Consider the following 20,092-nt stretch of genomic DNA (forward strand, 5'->3'; position numbering starts at 1 on the left):
ACCGTCTCGTCGCGTTCCCGTAATTTTCAAGCAGTCAAACATAGCCTTTACGTTATCGTATTCGGCTGGCTGATCTCGTCGAGAACGATCAGCTTTCAGCCGCGTCATTCTTCTGTCCGTTCCAAGCACTTTCAAATATCCCGCTAACCTACAGCAAGCAAACACGAAACGAAAAAGGCAAATGACAAAAAGCGCTAAAGCTGCGTCGGTCGGGTTGGTCGGGTGGCGCTTGTCTTGTTTCCGTTTGGGGTGCTGCTGGGTTTTGCACTTCTCATCGGGAATATGGTGTGCAAGTGCGAAAAAGCAGCAGCCATGGCCAGCGAGGACGACCCGTACACGTGAACTCCAGCCTCCAAGTCTCACAAGGCCGGTGATAAAAACTGACGAAGGGTTGTGCAGGACGGTGGCACGGTAGCGGTTGGATCCGACGCGCCTGCTGGGAACTCCGGACTCTCGGTAATTCGGCCCGTCGGTTCCCGAGACGCAGGTTTCACTTACGGCCGAAACCCGATGATGTTTTGAAGCGAAGCTCGTGCAGTGCGGTATGACGCAGATTGTGTGCGCGTTGCAGCGGATTTGAGTGCTTCGTCACATATGTGCCGAGCCGTGTCGTTATCCGTCCGGTCGGGTCTTCTCGTGCTCGAGGAATTCTTCGTTTGCAATGCGATCATGACGGTGTTGTGCGTGTGTGCGCCGTCGCCGTTTTGAACGTTGAGACTTCCTGGAGGGAAAGGTTTGCGCTGATTTCGGATTTGTTTCCGGGGGACCGCTTTTTCGTTGAAGCCACCGAGGAATGGAAGTTTGGCCCCAGAACTTTGCTGCAGTAGGTCGTAGGAACGCTTGGCTAGGTGGGTGCAGTAATTACTTGCGTTGTAGCATATGTAATGTTGATGGTAACAATTGGTGTGAACTGCTTTTTAAGCGGAGCTTGTGCCCGTTTGCTGGGGAGTTCGATGACTTGTAACTGCACGTATGGAGATCGCAAGTAGCATTGGGGCGACAGTTTAATTTTTGTATCCTTTCCTTAGTATTTTCGAATGTCTGTTGTAGCGCTGTATATGTTCCATATAGGTTTTCTTCGTCTCACTGGGGATTTCGAACATTTCCCGTTTCGAACAGAAGCAATGCTGGAGTACGTGTTTAAAAGGCCCATGTCCTCGGAAGCGCAAGAAAAGTATGTATTGCATCCCTGTTTAGTTTATTGTACAATGTTGTCCATCTGCTTATGGATTGTGCGGAACACGATGCAGAACAATGCAAGTTGTGCTACTGCGGTGGTTGATTTGTCTCGTGCCTTGCCCATGTTTAATGTTTGGGCCAGAAAAAGTAACAGTATGTTGTACCCTATCTAATTGCCTTGGTTTGATCAGTTCATTCAACTAATTCGTAACATTGCCCACATGATACGAATAGTGTATGCCGTGATACTAGTCATGTAAGTGTTTGTGCTTCTGAATTATTGGTAAACTTTAACCTTTCGTCCTACTTTGCAGAGCTACTCTGAAGTTGGAAGATCTAGATGATTTCATTGACTGTGAGCTGGAGAATCTGTCAAAAGCGCAGGCTGTTGAGAGTATGTTTTCTTCTTTTTCCGAAGCTGGCTTGAGTGTTGATGCTAGCATCGACATTTCTTCGGAGCTGCATCGGTGTTCTCCAATGCACTTTTTCAGACGATTGTGGCCGTCTGGGACCGAATCATGTTACCTTTGACATGTGCTCCAATGTTGGGACCTTCATCGTTAACCAAGAGAGGCTTGGGGTGAGTTTGAACATATTTTTCACTTGTCAGTGGCCCCAGGAAGATACATCCCCATTTTCTTTTTTTAGAAATCAAATACCTAATGTTGCAAAGTGGATTATTGGGCGAGTTGGTTGGACATCATGTTAAAACAGCGTGTTTGTCTTCTTATCTGTCCTTGTTTCTAGCGCTTCTCATTTTCTGTCACTTGAGGAAGACGTGTTCCTCCATGCTAAACATGTGTATATTCGTGCACACAATTTATTTAAATCAAAACAAATCAAACGGCTTTTTTGGTTTGGCGCTTGTGTGCTTTAATAGTACAAAATAAATTTCGCAGTGTTTCATTTTCCAAGAAAGACAAAAAAGAAATGATGTAATCATTTAATCAATTACTAAGCCTTTTATGTGCATGTTGAATGGTTGGCCTGGTGGATATATGCCACAAGTGTCAGTTGCGATTTGCGATATGACCAAACACAAGCACGAAATGTTTTTCTTTAGCAAATGCTACACAGATGCTGATGTTTGTGCTGTTTATAGCGTCACACGCACCAAAAATTGCCTGTAAAAATCATTCCAATTTGGGGCACGTAGCTAAACTAGAACATTATGCAGCTGCGAATTTCACGTAGCTAGACCAGAACATTATGCAGCTGCAAATTTGTCATAAGGGATTCGAAGATACTGGAGAACCTGTCATTAAGGCTTCAGTAAAATGCGCGGATGTCGAAAAAACCCCTAGAGTTGCCTTTGAAGGAGCCTTGAAGAGTGTCTATTAGGTGTAAGGGAGGCTGATGGTATTGATTCATACTGAATCGCCTATCATGTTTTCGCTACACTTTTGGGATCTAGCATATATAGTGCCAGAGATATAGGTGACCAGAAACGCCTTCTGCGTTTTTTGCCCTAAACACATGCACTTTGCCGGGCTAGAAAATCAAAGATTAAGTCCCGGTACTTATCTTACTCCAACTGCGAATGTGTCACCAAGCCGATCTGACTCAGTTGTGTGCCTTTTTTAGGCTGCTTGCTTTGGGCTAGAGTGTAGAGGAGCGAAAGGAAAGTAAGCTAGGTGTGGTGTGGTCTCCTGCGCAGCATTCCCACCTTCTTCTCTGCAGCCTTTGACGACCCAGTCAGAGCCCCTTCCTGATAATGTCATGTGGACTTTGTGATGCTCAGAGGCAGAACTCACGTGACAGACTGTCGTCAGTGGTCACTGCAAGGCATGGAAGCGGCAAATTAAAAAAAAAGAAAGATTGTTTGCAAATCATTGTTTCACTTTTGAGGGCTCGTGCGCAGCATGCATGCTTAGCACCACTTGCTGTAAACAATACACACATTAGATGAGTACTTCTTGTGCTCTCTTTTACAATCTTTTAAAGGACTATAGGCACCTCATTTTTGTGTTTGTGTGTTATCATTTGTAATGATGCCTAGGACATTACTGTACACGGATCACCACGTCACATTCGGCTCCAACTGCTGGATATTTTATATTCGAATTTCTTTAATCACCTGTTTCGGTTCAGTCTCAACAGTCGAGTGATGGCTGTGACGTCACAGTCAAGTCTAGGTCACGCGAGAGATGAAAATACAGCTATATAATCATTGCCGTATCATTTGAATTCACTACAATGATAAAGCCAGCCTGCCTCAAGAACACACTTCCAAAGAAGACAGTGATTATACAGCTGGTTTTCATGCCGCGCATCAAGACATGACTGTGTTCTCACAGCATCTCTCAGATGTCGAAACCGAAACTGATGAGAAAAGAAAATTCAATTATAAATTATTTAGCGGTCGTAGGCAAAAACTGCGTGTGGGTCGATATACAGCTTACACATCATTAACAAGAAGAAAAATGGCACCAAAATTTGGTCTCTATAGTCCTTTAATGGATCAGCTAAGCTTTCCACAGACACAAACAGCTGGGATGCACAGCAGTGTCTCATTTGTAATCCTGTGAGTGTGCCAAGGAATAAAAAAGAAATTCTTGGGCTTATGCAGGTATTCTTAAATGGCGTACATAATGAAGGTTTGCTATATTGGGGACCTTTAATGAAGTGTGCTATGGTTCCTTTGTTTGGCAGTTAATGCCACACACTGATCAGTATTCTTTTTCAAATATTGTTCTTTGTCTGCCGCAGCACACATCTTGTGGCTGACTGTTTTTTCACAAACTTTTGCAGGTGTCGAGCCAGAGTAACTTCAACACGATACGAGCAACCTGCTGTGTTTTCAAAGGTGAGATTTTACTTCTAAGAGACATTGAGGTTCGATTAAAATTTGCTTGTGTCGATAGGTTGCCTCATTTTAATCACAAAAAGGCTACTTTTATCGGAGGTGTGGAGGTTTTAGTAGTTTAGGCTGACCTAAACAATAAACGTGGGCATGTCACCGGCTGCCATCTTTCTTTCACGAGCAAACTGCAATGATGTTAACACTTATTTTGTTTGGGTTTGGGTCTCTGAGGCTAGGCAATGCAGCCCTTCACTTCTAAGTAGTGATCACAGAGTCTTTTTTTGTCACTGATGCCGTGAGCTTGTATCAAGTGGTAGGAAAAGGAAAAAGATGTTTAATTTTTACCTCTTTGACACACTGTATACACAGTCGTGTACAAAGGTATTTCATTGCTTTTTCTGACACTGTGCTACAGTCAGCAACGATTTCTTTGGGTCAGGTAAATTCTGCATCTTTCTTGTCACAAGATGTTTTTTTTCTTTAACTGCCGCATAGCAAACACACCAAACAGTGTTTGGCAAAACAGTGAGTGGGATAGTGTGTTGTCCATCATTTTTGTGCCAACGTACTGGGCATCAATAGTAAGATAATTGTTTATTTCTATTCTAGAAATTACATGCACAACCACTAGAGTATTCACTTAATAATCTGTGGCATTTTGATATTGCTCTTGCCATAAATTAGGATACTTTGTACGAAATTTCACAAATTCCTGCAGAAAATTGACCTCTAGTATTTTAGACAGCAAAACTAACCATGTGTATTTCTTAAAGGACTATAGACGTCAAATTTTCATCACGCTTATATTCTTGTTAACAGTACTACTTAAGCCATTACTGTACATGGATCACCACTTGGTTTTTGCCTATGACTGCTAAATAATTTATAAATGCATTTCTTTTTTTTCCACCTGTTTCGGTTCCGGTTTCAACAGCTGAGCGATCGCTTTGACATCAAAATGAAGTCAAAGTCATGTGAGAATGAAAAAAACTTCGACATAATTGTTGCTTCTTCACTTGTGATCGCTGTTGTTGTGACAGGCTGGCCTAGAGTTGCAGTGAATTAAAACAACGTTATTATATTGCAGTTCTTTATCCCCCGTCTGACCTAGATTTAAGTTTGACATCATAGCGATCGATCGGCTGTTGAAACCAAAACCAAAACATGTGAAAGGAATAAATTATACATTATTTAGCAGTCATGTGGCAATTGCATGGGGTGATCCGTGTGTAACCTTGTCTTAACATCACTACAAGGAATAAAACTTTCAGCCAAAGGTTATGTGTCTGTACTCTTTTAAAGCCTGAATATACTATTTACGTGAAAAAAGTATTCCTTTACATAGTATGTGAAAGGGCTGAATCAGATTTTCTCAGCATTGAATGCAACTCTTGCTATTGAATGAACACTACAGACAACCAAGCGATTGGTTTTTCTCAAAAACGAAAATTGAACAGAGTTATATCACACATGCAGCACATTTGGGCCAAAGGGGCATATGACTAGAAAGGTTACAATCATGTTTATTCTTGGAGAGATGCGTTAGAACTGTTTGTACATTTTAGGACTACGTATATAACCGGACATGTGTGTACATGATATATAATGTTCCTGTGAGAAGAAAATTTGCCACGCTTGGTAACAGCACGCTTGGTGCTTGGATGTTGTGCACTATAGTAGTTTTGTTGTAGTGCTGGCCTAATTCTAGAGCGGAACGAGCTCAGAAACCTAGGCTTAGTCCTCTAAAGTTGTTTTTGTGGTGTTCTTACATGGCATTGACGCTGCTGTTCATTGTGTTCAGGCAAATGGCAGTATGAGCTGATGCTTGGCTCCAAGGGGGTTATGCAAGTTGGCTGGGTCACAAGCAGCTGCAAGTTTTCGCAAGAGGTAGGCCTGCACAACTTGCAATTACTAATTACAATATGCTTATATCAGTGTGGAAAGTGCCTTGCCATAGGTATATTGATTTCTTAAAACGTCCACATTCTTTACGCAGAAAGGTGTGGGAGACACGCCAGACTCGTATGCCTTCGATGGAAACCGGGTGCGGAAATGGAATGTTGCCACATACAAGTATGGAGAGGTGTGTAAATGAATGCTATTATCATGCTTTAATGAATGCTAGTAGATCATGTTCTGTCAACCATGTAGGACCGCACTGCTAGAATTTGCACATATTAATTAGTATGTAGCAGTACAGCCGCCCAAATCTTTAACTGGCGTGCATGATGGCAGCATTTTCTGTGATTCTGAGCATTACAAAGGAGCTAACCTGCGAAGAGAAGTATAAGCAAGGGCTGATCAAGCCCTTGGTTAATCTTGACCTTCCGGCAAGTTTTATATGCATTAAGGCGCAGGATCACAGAAAAGGCGGCCATCGTGCATGTTAGTCAAAGACTTGGGCAGCTGTACATGTGAGGATCTTGAGAATAAGACAGTATGTTACGATTGCGGAATGTGATGCGAGATTTGTTTGATGCGTTTTTAATATACACAGTAATAATCTTTAGCCAGTGTTCTGGTGTGAGAAACGAGTGGTTAGGGGAATTCCTTGATCAGGCTTGTGTGACAGAGGTGACCAGCACCAGCCGTTTAGTATTTGTAACAAGAACGGCTGCAGTGGGATGCTGCCCTGTAGCTTTGTACGAAAACTGACTATGCGCAGGACGTCAGCATTGCTTAGAAAGTCCACAACATGTTGCACTGTGTTACTTTTCTTTGCAACTTGTGTCTGCCTCTTGGAACGCATTTTCTCAGCAGCTTGTGTTCTCTTGTAAGGTTTAGGTGGTGTTGTTAGTTTTTGTTTTTTTTTTTTTTTTTTCATTTTTATACTTCTGCAGGCCTGGGTGGCGGGTGATGTCATTGGCTGTTGCATTGACCTTGACAAAGGCGCCGTGAGCTTTTACAGGTGAGCTGTCTCTTATCGTAGGAATGCTGCAGAAAGCAATTTTTTGTTGATAACGTTTCAATATTTAAAAAGGTGTCACTTTCTTTTTCTGCCATTTTCATTTGATCATTCATGTTCCGTACATCTGCTCAGAAGGGATTTCCCGTTGAGTTAAACTACTTTAACAGAAAAGTGTGATGATGGTTGGTGGAATAGGAATTCATAAAACATAGCTCAAAGAAGTTGACAGAATGAATTCTATTCTGTATTGCTTTTTCCTTTTGTCCTTTGTGAAAAATAAATTGCTTTATTATTGGCTTAGCCAATGGCTTCCCGCTGGCTTGTCACATAATTGCAGTAACAAAATTGGTCTGTCAGGTTTCCAGCAAAGGCATATTCTGTCCAGATTAAATGCCCAAACGTTTAGAGGTTTTGATTTTCTTTTCCCAGCTTTGAGAGCTAAGTTGGCTGCGTAATGATTTCCACAAAGGGTCAGCCGAACAAACCATGGCCAGAAAATTCAATGGGATTTCATAACCATGTTCATCTTTATTGAGCATAACTGCAGCCAGTGGTCCACTGGCCAAGCCGTCATTTGCTGTTGTTCCCCACACTTAGAAATATTGTAACCTAATAGTCTGCGTTGAACTCTGATTCTGATCGTCATCATTACTTGTCATCATCATTATCTGTCCAGCTACATCTGCTGCAGGACAAAAGGCTCTCCCATCCCTTATGCCTTTTAACCCATGCCTGTACTTGTGCACTCCCTAATAATCCCTTGCACATATCTGACTTTCAGCCAGCCCCCAGCTACATTTGCCTTCTCTACTAACTCGGTTACCGCAAGAACTTTTGATTATTAAGGCGAAATCCTGTCTTGGCTCATGAGTGGTGTCCGGAGGAGTGTGCTAAATGAGACAGATCCATAGCCGATTCAACAGTAACCACATAACAAGCCAGCATAGGCTAAATTGGCTAAGGTATCTAAACATTGGGTAATCAATTGCCAAACACCATAAAAAATACAAAAATAAAAATTATAAAATAAAAAGAAAGACTAACATTTTGAAGAGAAATGAAACAAAAGGTCTTTGCCTCACTGCACCGCCTAGAACTTTTTTGTTCTCAACATTGTTTGCCCTGTGTATGCCCATTTGTTCTTGATTTTGGCAGGCAATGATTAACTTCTATTTTTTGCCTTCTACTCTCTCTCTCTCTCTCTCTCTCTCTCTCAGAAGTCTGCCCCTACCGTTTTCGTTTCCATCAGTTCAGTCATGTCCGACTCTTTGTGACCCTATAGACCATGTCACGCCACGCTTTCCGGTCTCTCACTATCTTCCTAACATCACATAACTTCATCTGCAGTGCCTCGAGGATGCCATCTAACCATCGCGTTCGCTGCCTACCCCTTCTCCGGCGACCCTCAACCTTTCCCAACATCAAATCTTTCTCCAGCGACTCCTCTCTTCTCATCAGATGACCAGAGTAGCTGAGCTTTAACTTTAGAATTTGACCCTCCAATGAACAGTCAGGGTTTATGGTCGACAATATCGACTGATTTGATCTTCTGGCAGTCCAAGGAACTCTCAAGAGTCTTTGCCAGCACCACAATTCAAGCGCGTCAATTCTTCGGCGGTAAGCCTTTTTCACAGTCCAACTCTCACATCCATACATCACAACTGGAAAGACCATAGCACGAGTTATACGGATCTTGGTTGGCAGACTAATGTCTCTGCTCTTTACTAGGCGGTCAAGGCTAACCATTGCTCTCTTTCCCAGAAGCAGGCGTCTCCTAATTTCATGGCTGCAGTCTCCTTCCGAGGTAATCTTGGAGCCCAAGAAGAGAAAATCTGTCACAGCTTCCACTTCTTGTCCATTGATGCTCCAGGACTTGATAGGGCAAGACGTTTCCATAGTCTGCCATAAACATGGGATAGACTGCAGTCAGAGTGAGTGGATGTCGATTCTTTTAGGAACGGGCGCTGCATGGGTGAGGCGTTTGACAATGTCCGGCTGGGACCTGGCATGGCCTACTTTCCGGCTGTCAGCCTTGCCTTTGGCGAGAACTTGGTGGCCAACTTTGGGGCCACTCCTCTGCGCCACCCCGTCGAGGGATACCGTCCCTTGGAGAAGACTTCGTTGCGAGATGCCGAGCGGGCTCGCCTCTTGCTGCTCTGGACAAAGCGGCTACTCCCCGTCTACGAGGAAGTGCATAAGGTGTGTCACGGTTCGTTCGTTTGTTCATTCATTTGTTTTATGCATTCAATACCTGCTTTTCATTTGCTAATTTTATTTATCTGTTTAAGCAGTTGTGAAGACCATGTTTTGATCTATGGTGGTCATGATTAGAGCGGTGGATAGCTTGTGAGTTGAATGAATAAAGAAAGGCCATCAGTTGCTCGCACCATGGAGAGCAGATTGGATTGTTTTTGGAATGGGATTGTTTTGAGTAGCATTTCTGCCTCCTGCTTGCTTTGTGGAGAACTACCTGCCGCAGTGCTGCAGTGACTGGTATGGTTTGCTCATTAGTGCGAGGCCACAATCTCATGTGTTTTGGGTTGCCGGTACATGTTAAAGAACCCTCAGATAGTTAAAATTACCTTGGAGCTTTACCTTGGAACTTTGCAGCTTTGGCATACCTTGATGTAGGGCTAATCATTTTAATTTTGGGATATTAGCCGTTCTCTCTTTAACGTTTATTTCAGACCACACCTTTGTTTCTTTATTGGATGTTCATCAGTACTTACGATTTTGCTACAAAATATATAATGCCCCTGTGTGATTAAGTGACATGGCTTGTCGTGGCATTTGGTTTTTGAACAGGCAGTTGAGTTAGTAGGAGTAGTTAACACACAAATGATAGTATCAAAACCTCTCATAGTGGAAGGAAGTCATACAATTGTAACACAAAAAGGAAATGCCAGAGCTAAATCACTTGAATCATGAGTCATAAACGTAAGTGGAAGGAGCCGTCTGAGCCTGTTGGCGGCATCACCGAATAGCATGGTTATTTCCAAATAGGGCCCCATGTTCACTCGTGAAATTGCAGCATGTGCTGGCAACCATTACCATTTCTTGATGCAAATGCTTGCAGGGTGCGTCCCAGTCGGCCTTCCTCACTGACGGCCTGGACGTGTTCCGGCAGGGGACAAAAGCGCAAGCCCTCCTGATTGCAGCACCGGTGCTAAGGCGGCTGGGCCCATTGCTGGTGAGGGAGGCCGAGGTGGCTGCCGGCCACGGTTTATTTTGTCGCCTGATTGTAGATCGATTTATCAGGTGTTTAACCAAGCAATTTCAAAAATTCCTAAAAATAGGGAGTTTGAAATAGAAACAAAATATTTGCAGGAGCGAACTCTCAGCCTTGGTGGACACTATTTTCTGCAAAACTTGTTTATATTATAACTAATATTACAGTTAATTATTTATAATAATAAATGATATTAATAGTTATTAATTAACAATTAAAATTCATACTATGTTGATGTTTATGTTACAATTAATATTATTAATTAATACAGTCTGGATGTTACATTAATTACAGTGACATATGCATGCTTTGCTTTGCTCCTTGTGCAGTGTTCTTTCTTGCTGCCTTTTTTTCTTGCGCACATTTTTTGTTTGGTATTGTTTGCTCGCTAATGTACTATTTATTTCATATTACCATGCTGTAATTGAATATTTAACACGATTTTACCAGTCAACAGAAGGCATTCACGGAGGTTACCGGAATCATCATCATCAGCAGCATCATCACCTATCTCCTTTGCACTTGCCGTCTAGCTATGCCAGTGCTCCCTTTTTGGTTTTGCCCCTTTAGAGCAATAAACCTCCTTTGCAGTAAAGACCTTGGAGAAGTGCTGTGTGACTAGGGAGCATGTACGTCAAAGAAAGGCAGTTTCATGTGTGTTTTAAAAAAAATTGACTGTTTTGAACAATTTTGATTATTCCTTTTTCACATATAAAAAAAGACAGCTAGAAATGATCGGGAAGATATTATGAATCTCGGTTAAAGCACTCGCAGGGGCTACAAGAGGTGTAGGTCTGACTCATTCTCGGCATGTAACAAACTAGGTTAGGGCATTGCTTGCTTGTGCAGGCCCGTAGGTCTTTGCTCTTCTGTCTATAAAGCCAACTTCACTGCATCACATTCTCAGGAAGTGATAAAGAAACATTCTCACCTTGAATATCGAGCTCTTTTTTTTTGTAACTTTCAATCGTGTTTCTCTCAACTTCCTAGTTTTTGGGGGCCGAACGTGGCTTATGGGCACAACATTTTGAAGACTTATTTTAGTTGCGCAGAGGTTCAATTTGGCGTGAATCACCTCTGAAGTGTTCAGAATGCAATTTTATAGGTTTTAATGCTATCAAAAATCATTTTAAAACTGAAAATGTCCTAAATATTCAGACAGTAGCCTCTGAAAAGGACGTGCCAGGTAGAAAATTTTCTTAAAACAGTGCCTGCTATAGGAGTGATGATTAAGTTGATGTTTGTTTGTGTTAGTAGGTATTGAATGTGGTGATTGAGCATCGCTGTGGAGAAAAATATGCAACACAGATTTTGGTGTCTCTGTTGCCATTGACATGTCTTTATCTCTTGCAGGCATCTAGTCACGTGACAGAGGTCTCTTTCCTTCCGTTCCTGTTTCAAGTGTACGAAGAAAGCCCAGATGGGAGACGGATATGTACCTTACTCGAGCTGTTCTGGGCGTTGTTGGAAGTGAGCTTCCTTTCAAACAATCTTTTCTGTGTAACTAGAGAATAACTCTGCCAGCCAATGTGTGGTGAAATGTGGAACTCGGCAGCATCGTATCCTTAAAATGAACAGCTTCGCTCTGGGGTTTGTCTTGAAGGATTCGGTCAGAATGCTGTATGCTTCCCTTTTTTTTTGTGTGTGTGTGTGTGTGTGTGTGTGCATATTCGCCTTATTTTTGTTGTGTTTCTATAACCTTTATAAAGTTTTCGGTAAGAATGCCCTCGGAAGATTATCTGGAGTCAACTGCTTTCAGTCTAGCAAGGGCTTCACGTTGAGGGCTGGACTTACTGTTGAAGCTGGCAGTTGTGCTACATAGTTGTTGCTGCTGTGTGTGCCTTCCTTATTTTTATTTTATTTTTTGGCTTTTTTTACTCGTGCAGCCGCAGGAGATCAAGAAGTGTCTGGAAAACGTGGCCGTGGCATTGCTCTCTGGCTTTCGTTTCTCCCCGTGCACGCCCGACTTCCTCCACCAGAAGCGCCACCTCTGCCTGCTGCTGAGCGTCTTGCAGCATGACTCGTCGCGCCGATACCTCCTTGAGAACGTCCTATATCCTTCATGCCTGCCCACTGTGCTTGAGCCTTTCTTTGTACCTTCGTCCTTTCCACGCTTGCCTGTTGTGGTTCTCCGCTGATGCTCAGCGTTACACTGTAGATGCAGTTTGGTATAGTAAGATTTTATCTCGAGGAAGGGAATGCAAAGGCTTTGGTCACATCTCGGTGCCTAAATTTTGTCCTTTTTTTCCCCAGTTTTATTTTTTTGCAACACTGGGCTTGCATTGAGAAAACTCGCTAACTTGCTCAGCCATACTCTGTCACTCCACTACCTCGGTCTTAGAGGTGTTATGTATAGTTCGTTTTTTGTAATCCTGTAAGAGCCCTGTTTTTATGAATGTTAGGTATGTTGACGTGCTGCTGCAATGGACTCGTTGTATGTATGATGTGGGTTTAAGGAAAAGAACTTGTGATGTGAATTCGAAGGCTCAAAGACATGAGATGTGAACAGAGACCACACGTTTGGTTTCCTCTAGCCCATTAACAGAGATAAAAGTTCAGAAGGCAGATTGAAGCATCAGGCAGGAAAAACCTATTTAAAGTACAGCAAACATAAGTGATCAACATGCAGTGCATGGAAATTCGCCGACCAGACAGTGGGCAAAGGGAAAATGTGCAGAGCACATTGGGGCTGTTGCATTGATGTGGACAGTGATGAGAACATAACCTACTGCCCAAGCAGATGTTTCATTTTATGCATTTTGAGTTTGAGACAGCGAAGGAATCCCGTGAAAAAGGGCAGCTTACCGAGTGACGGCCTTTCTTCTTCTGATTTCATGCGTTAGAATGCAAAGTTGCCGGTCAGTTCAGTTCAGTTCAGGCGTTCAGTCGTGTCCGACTCTTCGTGACCCTATGGACCATGTCACGCCACGCTTTCCGGTCTCTCACTATCTTCCTAACATCACATAACTTGCCTGTCAGTACAATTTACCATTTTCCACAGTGCAGGAATGGCTATGCAGAAAACTACCTGCAGCTTGTGTCACATCGAAATTCAGACTTGGAAGCTGTCAGCTGAGTACCGTATTATCTGGCGCATAAGTCGCATTTCCCTCCAAATGGTAATTTTTGCGACAAAAAGCACAGATAAGTAGCACCAGTGTATTAGACGCACCTGTTCACCCAATCAGTAGAAAACTCATTGAGGGTCACGTTGCGAGAAAGTGCGACGAAAATACATGCTTGCAGTGGCCGTCACATATGCCCATATCTCCTGATACGCAGTGCTCACACAGGTGTATGCAGCGTCCAAAGTTTGAACAGTATTTTTTCAAAAATTTCTTATTTTGATACATACAGATGTACCTACAGGCGGTGTTTGTTAAATTTTTGCACAGGCCTAGCTTTTTTCAGCAACAAGAGGGCAGAAAACCGTTCACTGGTGCTGTAATGTGCACTTAGGTTGTGTGTAATGTATTGATGTGCAGCTGTTTAAGTGAGTCGTTTAATTACGGGAAAGTTATTTCTCTCTCTATGGGAGAGTATCTTGGACTACGAGGAAAGGAAACGGCACAGTGAGAGCTGGATATTTATGCTGCACCATGAGGGAACAGCAGTGAAAGAGGGGATAATTAAATATTTGCAGGTGTATGCCATGCACAGTGTGTAATAACTAGGGGACGTTTAAAAGCTCTGCTATCCGGCTGTGATACGATAACAGCCTGGGGTCCTCTCTAATAACATACGCATTCATCAGAATAAAGTTGTGGCGCATTAGCACTTCTCATGAAAGACCATCACAAAACATAAACGTAAACCCCCACTTGTTCCCAAGTCGTGTTTTGTGTGTGGCCCAGTCACTTGCATGCCTGGCCCACAACACAACACTGAAATGTGTGCCTCGCAAAATTCCTGAAAAATTTTTTGTTTGGGCTAAATCGCTGCTTTATAAAGGTAAAACATTTGCAACATATACAGCGACATGTGATGTTTCAGTCACTCTCATTCAGGGTGTGATGTCACACTTGACGCGGTCATTGTGTGGTGTTTGATACACATTCGCTTGCGAGGTTATATAGCTGCAACGTTTTGACCCTGTTGACCAAGTAAGATTTTTTGCTCATGGCTAACAGTGCTGACCCTGGCTTTTCCGGGACACAGGACCCTTAATGCTATCCCGTTAAATTGCCTTTTTTCTGAAGCAAATATGATCTGACAATCTCAAACATGGTTTTCACTGGTGAACACTTAGTTTATTAATTTACTTATCTTATTTAAGATGATTTCCTGATGTGGTTCATGAGCAGTTTTGTTCATTTATTTGTTTGTTTTAGGCAGATCTGTCTGTTTCCTTTTAAGGGTGGGGAAAAGGTCTCCAAAATGTCATGGGTGAACAAAACTGATCTAGTGCATTTCTGTTCAATTGCAGTAGTCTTCAGCATGGATACCCTTTCAATAATAGCAATAAGTTTGTACTGCCTTTCATGTTGCATGATGGCTGCGAATACTGCCGGCCCTTTTTCCCTGGACCTGCACGCATTTTGCCCTTGACAGCCATGAACATTTGACAAGATCAAGTTTGCCATGTTCATGGAGGTGAAACCACCGGACAATGAAACTCTAGCCACCCTCATTCCGGACGTCTGGTTCGAGCTAATGGAAGAGGTGAGACTGAATCAGGAATCAGCATGTCTAGACATCGACTCTAGTCACCCTTAAAGTTCTGCTGTGCTTTTGAAATACTCAATGATTGGTAACTTTTATGTGAAGTGTGGGTGCATTGATGAGTCCCACATTGGTGACTGTGGTCATTGGATTCTTGATTTCCTTGCTCTTTTTATGCCCGCATTCACTCACACATTTGCTGTCTACTTGTTAGGATTGAGATGATGATGCAGTGAATATTTAGAAATGTTTTAGCATGTGCTTTAGAGTGCTGCAGATGTCTTAGTGGTGCAGAAAGCTACGAAGCCTAATTGGAAGTTTCTGCGACATCCTTCATGCAGGTGCATCCCACTGAAGAGGCCTACAGAAAAAATTTATATGCTGCCGCTAAACAGAGGTTAAAGGTCATGATCACAGGTGAGCGACCCGTCTCTCAATGGCTTTCTCCACCTTGCTGCTGTGAATCCATGAGGCCAGGCCCCTTTGTTGTTCGCTTGAAGAAATGATCAGATTTATTTTCACCTTACAGCTCAAGAGTTTTCATTGATGAGCTGGGAAAAATTTCTCTCTTTATAGATTCCAAGATTTCTCGGCAGTAAATACATCTTTTGCTGCTAAGCAAGTTTCGACATGGCCAAAAAGAGTCAGGGCATGAATTATTACAAAGAACAAAAATTGGGTGGAGTTGGCATGAGTAGTGCTTTAACTCTACCATAAACTGCATATTCTTCAAGATTGTGGCACTCTTTTCGGCAGATGAGGAAAAAGGTACGACAAGGATATGACAGGATAGGGATACGACAAGATACAATATGGGCAGCCACAGCCGTTCTAGTTGGAATAAATGCATCTTGCACACTGGCACCATAGAAGCGTACAGCAGACTTTCATGTATCGCTTTTGACTACCTGCATTTGCTGACTATGTCTCTCTTTAGGATGGGCTGTAGTTTTGTGTCATGCTTTTAATAAATTGCGGTTTCAATTCGACGGTATAAATAGCTGTTGCCTAAGTGAGTTTTTGTTGTGCCAAAACCAGACATCGAGAGTATCCAGCTAAGGATCTTGGAACAGCTCACTGTGGACAATGATGCTCCACAGGTAGGCCTGCTCGTCCTTCTTTCCTGTTCTTGCATGCACGTAGATACTGGGAAAATGCTATTTTTGCTGACAACGAGATTCCTCTGAATTCATTGCCTGCATGAATTGCAATTAAGTAAAAAAAAAAAAAAAAAACTGTTCTAGTATAAATGCCTCAGCAAATTCTGGTCCATTTGTCCCTGTTATGCAACTGCTCAAGTGAAATGTGTCTTCAGATGCAGTGAAAGTCAGTAAGATCGTGCAAGGTCATCGCAGTCTTGATAAGTTGTTTACAGTCGTGTCATATAGATTCAGGTTATCAAAGTGAAATATGTCCTTGCTTGTTTTCACTTGGTTGCTTCTTTATTAATTTGTGCACATATGTGTTCTCTTCTGCTGACGTAGGGTCAGACGAGCCGCGACCTGTTTCTGTCTAAATTTGAAGCCTTTGTCAAGGAAAATACACCAGGGAGCAGGGTACGTAATGTCCTAGTTCACAGCACCATTGGAATTAGTGCAGGTTATTCCACTTTCAGGAGAGAGCTAGTTTCATTGACAATGCGAGTTTAAGTGGTTATCACAAATTTTTGCAAGCTTCCTGCTGTTTGAGTTCTCAGTGAGCACACATAAAAGCAGATACATGTTGGGTGTTCTGGTGACTGAGTATGTTCATTATATGTTATACTTACTATTATACTTACATTTTTTGCATTTCAGAGTTTTGTAATGTCAGTACTGCACTCATCATTGTACTTACAAAAAAAAAACCAAAAACAACTAAATGTTGCCATTAATATTGACTGATTCCAATGCCCCTTATGTTCTCTGCACGCAACCATGGCAGACAGTGACCCTGGACCTGTGCCCGCATGCAGTTGCCCTCTCTTTCTTTCATCGACTGTTGGCGCTTATGCGCCGGTGCCTTCCCATCTTCCACACCAGCAGTGGCCAGCTGCTTCAGGAACACTGTACGCTCCCTTAATCATGCTTTTCATGTTCCTTTTAAGCACTGACTGCAGCAAACAGTCTTATAAATGGAGGAAGGTGGAGGAAAGCTGTAATGCTGACATTCAGTGGAGCAGCTCTGCACACCTTGCTTCAACATACATCTCTACATACCAATGTCTATAGCGTTATAGGAGCTTAAAATCACAACAAAAGATTTGTGGTGGTAAAATAATGGCATGCATTGGGATCATAACTGCTCGAGGTTCACAAGAAACGTTTGTGCCACTTCAAAACCTTACGATAAAAGAATGGCTGATGTTTAACCCTTCTAAACTTAGTCAGGTGAAGCAAAAGCGTCGTCTTGCTTGGCTTTGCTTTGGTTATGCTTAGGTTCAGACGTGGGCAGATATGGCTTTGCAGCAATTAAATTGCAGAGGCTATGGAGTCAAGGACGCCATCAACTGCAAGAAGGGACACGTGATGCTGTACTTGCCATCAAAGGTACCATAGCTTTAACGTCGAAGGTACACAATAACTGGTACCGTGGTTAAGCTATATGGCCACACTGTGACCTCTGGCTCGTTGAAGGTCAAGCGGCCTGCCAGGTTGACCTTGGCTGGTACATGGCGTAGTGAAGCTTTCGCTTCAAAAGTGAGAATATCTGTTAAGCATGAGAAATATGCCATGGAAAAGATTTGTTTGTGGCTGCCAGGTTTGATTCACAATTGTTCGCCAATGCTTGGCGCTCATAGTGAATGCTGTACAGCTGGGGAGAGTGAAGTCGGCGACATGTGGGCCACACGCCAACGCTCACTCTGTATACTGTGTAACTGATGATAGCGGCTAGTGCTCACAGGTGTGGCTGCCGATCCCAAATATACTGTGTACATCCAAATGCTTGTGCATATACAGCCACAGAACTGTACAGAGTTGAATCGTACCAAAATTTATACCTCTGGTCATGACTTCGAGGTTTTTTTGTAGCTGTGCTACTGATTCGTTGATCACGACATTGCAGTAGATGCTATTCAGCAGCACAGACCGCAAACTGCAGGAAAATTGTCACGACTTCGGAATTAGTCCAACCGCAGTGCCATTTTATTTATTTATTTATTTATTTATTTTTTTTCAACAGATTTGTACATTCCGCCTGCCCTGTTTATGTCTAAAATTGGAACGGGTTCTGAAGTTTCGCGTGTTGGTGATACGCCGGACCAGCGGATCGTGGCGTCGGAGATACCGACATCAACTTCCAACCGGATAGCGAGGTCACTGCAACAGAGCGTACCAGGTGAGAAACATTGTGCAGGTTGCCATCAGTTTTTCTTGCATTTATATTTTTCCAGCAGAGAATGAATATTTTGCAGCCTTTCTGTTCAATCCTTGGAACAGTTTTGTAGTGACATGGAGTTTACATTAGTTGGACCATAAATTAACGCAGCTATGAGAAGTCAAAGTGATCAGTGCTCAGGGTGAAGATGAAAGTCCTTCATCAATTCTATGAAGTATTGCATTGCAACTTCAGGAGGCGCCGTTGGGCAGTTCATTCCCCACAGAGGTACAGGAAACCCGAGACACTGAGGTTTCTTATCTGGCTTGGCTATTAGTGGGGTCAAAATGTGGATTCAGCCATAACAGTACGGCCCTTCCTGAGGCAAACAGCAAAGAAAAGCTTCAGGGTTTTCCACACCAGCCTGAACTTTCACTTGTGCTACTTCCATTGAAGAAGCGACAAACACAGGGTTTTACCAATTCAACTTGTGCGCAGAGGAGGGCATTATTAGCAACTGCAGATTTCGGGGTTGGCTAGATGCTTTTTGCCCAATACTAGCCAAGCTAAATGCAAAACCTAATCTTCCTGGCATTCCTGCTGTGGCATGAGCATTCTTTGAGAAATCTATATATGTGGCTGTGGGAAACTTTGAGAAACACTGTGGTTCTCACAAGCAAACCACAATGATGCCAAGGCAGATTTTTTATTACGAATCTCGAGGCTAAAGAGGGGAAAGCTAGATTGGTTGTTAAGTTATTAGCTTTGATTAGGTGGCGGAAAAACAAAAATCTTAAATTCAGCTTTCCCAGCGATGAATGCTTCGTCGTCTTGCGAACAAGTAGCGTAGCCACAAAAAGCTTGAGGATGTGGGTCTATAAATGTTGCTTTTTTTTGCAGCTGGAAATGGCGGTGTCCGCGCGGAAAGTGAAGCACTACCAACTGCACACGAAGCCAAAGAAGAAGACAAAAGCGTGAAGGTTCTGCAGCTTCTCGATGGAATTGTGCGTCTCTACTATCTCTGCGGGCATGCCCAGTTTGTCAAGGCAAGTGTCTTCGCGAACTCGCTGGCTGAGACCCAATACACCCTCAATGTTCACTGATCATTGGCAGGTTAGTGATCATGCAGCAGTGATAAAAAAGGAAGATAAGAAAAAGAAAACTTACTGCAGCTTTGGCACAGAGCCCGATATGAAGATGCACGACCACTGCCTTAATGTTAAAAACATGGTAGTAATACACCTGTTACTTTCAGACTATGCATGATATTGCACTGTCAGCGTTTTTGGTGACTAACAACTGCAACCGTGCTTCTGTGCACTCGCAGAATGCACCTCATGGAGGTTTCGTTATAGACAAGACACCCAGTTGGTTAACATTGTTTCGAACTTAAATGGCTGACGCGACAGTCAAGCCAATTGGGCAATGCTGGAATCGAAGGCCAACTTAGTTTGGTTGCTCGGTGAGTTGTTGTCTACTTTCGAAGGTTCGTTTTGTAATTCCGTAACGTTGCTGGCGTCATGGCTGCAAATCGCTGTTTTAAGTGGAGCTTGAAATTTACTCGGCTTGCCCCCTCTGTTGTGTGCAGATGAATGCTGTCAAGGACAGTATGCGGGACTACCTGCGAGCCGTACAGGAAGTCCGGAGAAACAGTGCCTGGGGGGAGAAAGACGTCGCCGAGGCACTCAGCAAAGTGGAGCAGGTCTTTGGAGAGACGCTGGCAGGACAGGCCCGCCAAGTTGCTTGGCTCTCGGTCGTCATCTTCTCAAGGGTGCGCCGCAGGGAGTTTTCACAGCTTGCTTTGTAAATGCGAGGTGATGATCTGTTCCATCTTTGGCATGTATCTATTCTGTACAGTGAGAAATGTGCCATTTAACCAGGTTGGGCTTTGATCAATAGCTATGAATTTCATTTGGACTTAAGAGCATAGTTATTCGGGATGCAATTCAGTGTGTGCCATGACTTACCGGTTGACAGAATCGACTTGGCAAGACTAGGTTTCTTCTTCTTTTTC

At 43.0% G+C, this 20,092-nt stretch overlaps 1 protein-coding gene across 3 annotated transcripts in view; it reads left to right on the forward strand.

Annotated features, from left to right (window-relative positions):
• Window positions 1-212: 212 nt before the first annotated feature.
• Window positions 213-20,092, forward strand: part of LOC146179038 (E3 ubiquitin-protein ligase RNF123-like) — a 39,423-nt gene continuing 19,543 nt past the window's right edge. Inside the window, exons 1-20 of one of the 3 annotated variants that reach the window (XM_084578754.1) lie at window positions 213-848; window positions 1,072-1,174; window positions 1,494-1,573; window positions 1,671-1,759; window positions 3,931-3,985; window positions 5,784-5,869; window positions 5,979-6,065; window positions 6,823-6,890; window positions 8,846-9,089; window positions 9,967-10,080; window positions 11,473-11,589; window positions 12,006-12,172; window positions 14,679-14,781; window positions 15,123-15,198; window positions 15,820-15,881; window positions 16,266-16,337; window positions 16,705-16,828; window positions 17,944-18,099; window positions 18,979-19,124; window positions 19,667-19,849. In XM_084578754.1, coding sequence (XP_084434880.1) covers window positions 794-848; window positions 1,072-1,174; window positions 1,494-1,573; window positions 1,671-1,759; window positions 3,931-3,985; window positions 5,784-5,869; window positions 5,979-6,065; window positions 6,823-6,890; window positions 8,846-9,089; window positions 9,967-10,080; window positions 11,473-11,589; window positions 12,006-12,172; window positions 14,679-14,781; window positions 15,123-15,198; window positions 15,820-15,881; window positions 16,266-16,337; window positions 16,705-16,828; window positions 17,944-18,099; window positions 18,979-19,124; window positions 19,667-19,849 — 2,187 coding nt within the window. In that variant the 5' untranslated portion in view covers window positions 213-793. The remainder of the gene's footprint in view (window positions 849-1,071; window positions 1,175-1,493; window positions 1,574-1,670; window positions 1,760-3,930; window positions 3,986-5,783; window positions 5,870-5,978; window positions 6,066-6,822; window positions 6,891-8,845; window positions 9,090-9,966; window positions 10,081-11,472; window positions 11,590-12,005; window positions 12,173-14,678; window positions 14,782-15,122; window positions 15,199-15,819; window positions 15,882-16,265; window positions 16,338-16,704; window positions 16,829-17,943; window positions 18,100-18,978; window positions 19,125-19,666; window positions 19,850-20,092) is intronic. The other 2 variants (XM_084578756.1, XM_084578757.1) reach the window with 2 other exon arrangements.

Source organism: Amblyomma maculatum, chromosome 9, assembly GCF_055883805.1.
Source record: "Amblyomma maculatum isolate TAMU_Amacu chromosome 9, ASM5588380v1, whole genome shotgun sequence".
Taxonomy (NCBI): domain Eukaryota; kingdom Metazoa; phylum Arthropoda; class Arachnida; order Ixodida; family Ixodidae; genus Amblyomma; species Amblyomma maculatum.